The 6,059-nt window shown below is 26.7% G+C and overlaps 1 protein-coding gene across 1 annotated transcript; it reads right to left on the bottom strand.

Annotated features, from left to right (window-relative positions):
* Positions 1-787: 787 nt before the first annotated feature.
* On the bottom strand, positions 788-2,359 carry LOC119675584 (putative uncharacterized protein DDB_G0286901; the record flags this gene model as incomplete). The annotated part of the gene is made up of 1 exon (XM_038086791.1): positions 788-2,359. A coding segment is annotated over one exon (807 nt), but the record flags the coding sequence as incomplete, so codon positions are not given.
* Between the last annotated feature and the right edge of the window lie 3,700 nt (positions 2,360-6,059).

Consider the following 6,059-nt stretch of genomic DNA (forward strand, 5'->3'; position numbering starts at 1 on the left):
CCTGTAGCGTTATCACTTAAAATTTCCACTGCCGAAGCTGGAAGACCTCCGCTTAAAACAACTCTTTTTAATCCAATTGAGAGCAAAATGTATGAAATGTTTAGAAAATAAAATAAATTGACAAAATTTGAAAAAAAATTGAAAAAAAACTAAATATTTTTATAAAAAGAAACAGTTTTTATTTAAAAAAAAATAATAATAATAAATATATATTTGTTTGTATAAATAAAGTTTTATTCACATAAAATTACACTTAGAAAATTTTAAACTTGCACTGGGTTTTTGATTAATAAAAATTTTGCTAAAAAGCATTTTGTGTTTTTCTTTAACAAACTTTTAATTTAAAGAAATTGTATCTTTGAGATATATATTTTTCATTTTGTTTGTGTGTTTAATTTTACTTAAAGTAAAAATTAAAAAATAAGTCTAAAGCATTTAAAAATATTGCCACAAAGAAAAATTTTAACTTAGAACTTAAGAATTTGATTTGTGATTAAAATTTTTTTCGTCTTCTTTTTTTTGGTATAATTCTGTAAACCATTGTAAAAGGATTTAAACTTTTAAACTTAAAATTAAAATTTTTAACTAAAACTTAAAGTATTTAAACATTCGTCAATATAAAAGTTAAGTAGAGTTCAGTGCCTTTCATAATTTACACTTACACATATAAATTTTAATTTTTATTAATTTAATTGCAGAGTACTTAGCTTAGTAAAATTATTTTACAAAAAAATAGTTTTTATTACAAAAAACTACGTTAAACGTATTTTTTTTTTAAATAAAACATTAGTTTAAAGGATATGTTAACTGAAGTCAAAAATTTTAAAATAATTATATTAACACTTTAAAGTGGTATGAATGTAGAGAATATATAAATTATACTTCATACTAAGCATATGAAGAAAATCAGAGGATACTCATAAACTTAAAGAAATTAACAAGTTTGCTTAGATACGTAGTAAATTCTCCTAAAAATTAACAATTGTATCTGAAGCTAATTTGGTACTCGAATTAGTGTTCCTTAACTACGAGTGATATTACTTTGTTTAGATACTTTTTAAATTTGTCAAGTTTTAAGAATGCCATAGATACCATGTTGCTTCAGCGCTATGTTGCAGAGCAGTCTTTAGCTTCAATATGTGAGAATATTCTTAGGCAAAGATCCTTCCAATGGTGTATATTTATATTACGCAGCAGCTTTTAACTTCAAGAAGTTCACAGTTAAATAATTCTGATATATAAATTAGATACTTTTATTTAGTAAAAAATCCGTGAAAAAATTTTTGACTTCAGTTGTGGAGTAACTACATTTCATTATCTTTACTTGCAATAAATAATTTGTTTCATATGAGTTTATATACATTATAATTACAGTTAAAACGAAAAATTAACACCCTAACTAAAACAGAAAAAGAATTTTCATTTACATAATAAAGTATAAAATTTATGCTATAGTTTATAAAAAATTTCATTTCTTAGACTTTTGAGATTTTTTTTATAATTTTTTTGTTTTTTGTGTTTATATATATTTTTTGAATCTATTAAAATTACACTACTTGACATCCACAATGAGAGGAACTTCGCTGATATCAATTAAATTTGGCGGCGACGGCATTTGATGTAACTTCGGTTGTTCAGTTTGTTGTTGTCCAACAGTAGCAATGCCAGCAACAGACGAGGACATTGTTGATGTTGTTGATGATGCAGACGACAGCGCCGATGACACTGTTGATGTTGACGCTGATGTTGCAGATGATAATGTTGCTGCAGTTGCTGCTGTTGCTGTTGCATTAGTATGCCCAGTTGCATTATTAGTGCTTGTCGCAATTGCATTTGGTGACATTTCAAGTATTAAACGATGATGTTGTTGCAAACATTGATTTGCATTGACAGCTGCTGCAGCCATCATCATGGCAGCATCACAATAATTTGATAGCATCGTTGTTGAATTGACATTTGTTGCTGGTGCAGCAGACATGAAACCATTTGCAACATTCGTTGTTAAATTGTAATCAGCTGCTGTTGAAGAAACATTTGCGACATTATTGCTACTTGCACTTAGACTATTTGCATTATAGAATAAACCAGCACTGCTACCTACACCAGCGGCATTACCCACACCTCCGCCAGGTATGGCATTAGCACCGATTTGACTATAACTCTGCAATAATTCATTGCCATAATTTTCAGTGCTATTGTTGTTGCTGCTGCTGGTGTGATTTAATAAATTGCTACCGTGCCTGAAGCTGCTGTTTATATTGTTGCTGCCGGCATTGCTATTGTTATGATTTATGAATGCAACGTTGTTATTGTTATTGGCCACTGCAGCTGCTGCTGCTGCCGCTGCGGCAGCGGATGATCAAGTTGTTGTCAATTGTCGCCACATTGTGTGTCACATCGATGGCAAATATGGCCAAGAGAAATTATTACCAGAAAGCACCATATCGCGGATTAACGTTTCAATTGGTGTTTTACCGACTAGACGCACAAAAAACAATTGCTCAATGACCTTCAATTAGAATGAGATGAAAACATTTGTACGATTAAAATCAATTTTCAAGAAAGTTATTTCGAAAAATATAGGAAAGGTTTCTGTTTGACTTATTAACAATCAGTTCAAAATTTTAATTAAATTTTTTAATTATTAATTAACATATAATTAAAAACTATGTGTTGTAATTATAACTTTGTTCTTAGTATTTAAGCTTGATTTAGGCTACTATACTAGTAAGTACAAACAAATCGAGAAAAAAACTGAAGCTTTGAAGAAATCTAAATTATTATAGTACATTAGAGTTTAATGTTTTCGACTGATTAAATACAGTAAACATGGCACTTTTACTCTTTGAAGGCTGGGTGGTTTTTGCACTGTCCCACCCATCTCATTGACTAATTTGTGTTTTCCTCATAAGCTTCGTGATTATTAAAATTGTTTTTGTTGTCTATAAAAAATGATAGATAAATCTTTATATACTTACTTGGGAGGAAACTGTTCTTAAAGATGGCAGCCTTAATAACAATTTTCCAAATCTTGTTGGTTGATTAGGATACTGCGTACGGCAATACTCCTCTAAAGCGCATTGGGATTTCTCTTGCAGGGATTCAATATGTGTAACATCGGAAAGACCACAGGCATCTATTAATAAAATAAAATATTATACTACTTAACAAGAATTCTCACAAATATTTATTATCATAAATATAAAATAGTTAAATTATTAAAGAAATAAAATAGTTAAACTATTATGGTTAACATATATTATTATATATTATATATCTATATACAATATATGGATAATATGAGATATATGGTATATACCTACATAATTTAATTTTATAAATACGTGTAGTTTTTTACTATATAAGGATCCTATATAATTTATAGGATCCTTATTTTTTTTATAATTTAATTTTATAAATACGTGTATATAAGGATCGATTTATGATATCTACACATTATTATTTCTAGAATAATAACTTTTCTTAATCTTACGCTAAATATTTTCAAAATACATATATTAATATAATATCTGAATCTTAATAGACTTATAATTATATTTATATAATATACATACATACAAACATTTATATAATATAATTATAATATATCAACTATGAATAAATATTACAATATTGCAATATTACAATATTGCTATATATTATTAAAGCTTAATAAACATTTAATGGGTTTTAAGAACATCATGAATCATCTTCTTGATTCATTTAGATAATATAGAGAATTAATATAGAGAATATTAATAAATATATAATTGTAAGAACATGAATCATCCTTTAGATTCATATACAGAATATTCATATATATGCATATTTTGTATAATATATGTACACATTTGAATTTCTTACTATATTAAAAACCAATATAGCGGATTGTAGATATTTTTGATGATACACATGCTACCGATTTTAACATCCTTGACTCCATTCCTTCAAAATCGTTATTAGCTATGATTTGTTTTAGATAGCTATCTATTACGTTTATTAACATCATATATTGTCGTTGATTATCGAAATAATGGTCTTTTGAAAAAAGGTTAGTGACGTAATTTAGGTCTTGACATTTTGTCAATTTAGAGACCAATTGCTGTAATATTTTATTACTTACGGTTTAGGCCTTACTTTGGGTCTAGACAGATAGATTTTGAACGTCTTGAGAACTTGTCACTGCATCCTTTGAGGATTATTGTGACACACTCACTTTAGTTCCATAGACGAGTAGTAGTTAAGAACGCTACATTGTGGCTAACTTTTGAAGCTTTAGCTAATGGGTTCAACACAAACTTTTTGTGGGACTCTATGAAGACTTCTATTGTCTATATTAAAGTTGAGATCTGGTTAAATTTTAAATTTTTATTTGGGCAAAACTTTTTGTGATTTGAATATAATAAACATAGTTTCGTGGGTTGATAAGTCAAAACTAGTTTAAAGTCTTCGATCACTTATAATGACTAATGTCATCGTATTACTTCTGATAACAGTGTGTAATTTTTATTTTATTTAAAAATGTTCTTGGTTTGAAACAGTTGACTTTAAATTACGCCATGAGAGGTATTAATATACACATCAGTTAACGACTTATATGACTGAAAGGCACGTATATTTCCGAGTTAGAATCTATATATATAAAGTCTAACTGAAACAAGTTATTGTGAATTATTAAAGGCAAAAAAAAATAACCGATTTACTATAGAGAAAACAACATGAATATATTATTTTATTATTGTTTAATCAGAATTTTATAATTTCTTGGCATATTTCTGAATTCACATTTTCGATGTAATTGACATTCTTAGATCACCATAATTTTTATAAGGTTAAGAGCTTATTATTCTCGTATATTCTCATATAATTGATATATATTGATTATCATATATATTGATTTATACAATTTAAGCAATTAATTAAATTAAAAAAAAATTAAGATTATAGTTATCATTTATTATATACTTGAAGAGTCACGTTGAAAGTTAGTTCAATTATGTTTTTTTCGAATATGTTATGTGTATTTTTTTTGGTTCAATTCTTAATTTTTGTTAACTTATTTATTTTTTTTAATTAATTTTCATTTTATGAAATTTCGCTATAATTAATTTTTTTTCAAATAATTTGTTGAATATTCTGTGGACGTCATATATCATTTCCGTTTTATTTTATTTGTTTAACAGCATTTTTTTATTGGCTTTATGCAAATATTATTTTAAATAAATAACTGAAGTCAAAGAGGTCAAGCTAATGGACGGGTACGAAAGGAAAAAAATTAAATAGATTTTTAAAATATGCAAATTTTTTCGCTTAAATAACTTAATAACCTATTTTAAAGTGGCTGTGTTAATAATACAATATATTCAGTTTTGCACTAACGAATTCCGTATCGCAAAATCGTAGAAAATTAATTTACGGGGAGTATATTAAAAATCATTAGGGTAGTAGGGTTGAAAGTTAATAGTTGAGGTAAAAAAAAATGTACAAACATGATAAGTATATAATGAAAACGAGCTTTATTTTCACCTTCACGCATATCACATTAAAAATTAATTAATAAAACTTTTATAAGTTGCATTGAAATCGAAATCTTTTGACTTGATTTAGAATAATATATGCTAAAAATGAATAAAAATTTTTTTAAATAATTTGAACCACTTATCAGCTTATCATTTAACTGCAATATATCTAAAACTAAAATATTTAAATGTTTAGTTTTCACGTTTTCTACGAAAATCATATTAGTATGGATCTGTTTCTTGAATTCACTTAAGTGCGAAATGTAATAAATCCTACACTACCTTAAACAAACATTTTTAAGCCATCACTAAAAAACAAATTGACGTTAACTTATTCAAAAATCACATATCTTTATATTTTAGATTAATAAAAACCCAAGTACCCATATTGCTGCAGTCTCTCTCAAAAACATACCGCCGGTTTTGATGAGAAATTAAAGTAAGGTAAAAAACTTAAGTTCCCAATATAATATACATTAAGACCGAAAAGTTTTCGGAAATTCTCATTTAAAATTCGCGCGCTGTATATTTTTCGATATT

The sequence above is a fragment of the Teleopsis dalmanni genome, chromosome 2 (genome assembly GCF_002237135.1).
Source record: "Teleopsis dalmanni isolate 2A chromosome 2, ASM223713v2, whole genome shotgun sequence".
Lineage (NCBI taxonomy): Eukaryota > Metazoa > Arthropoda > Insecta > Diptera > Diopsidae > Teleopsis > Teleopsis dalmanni.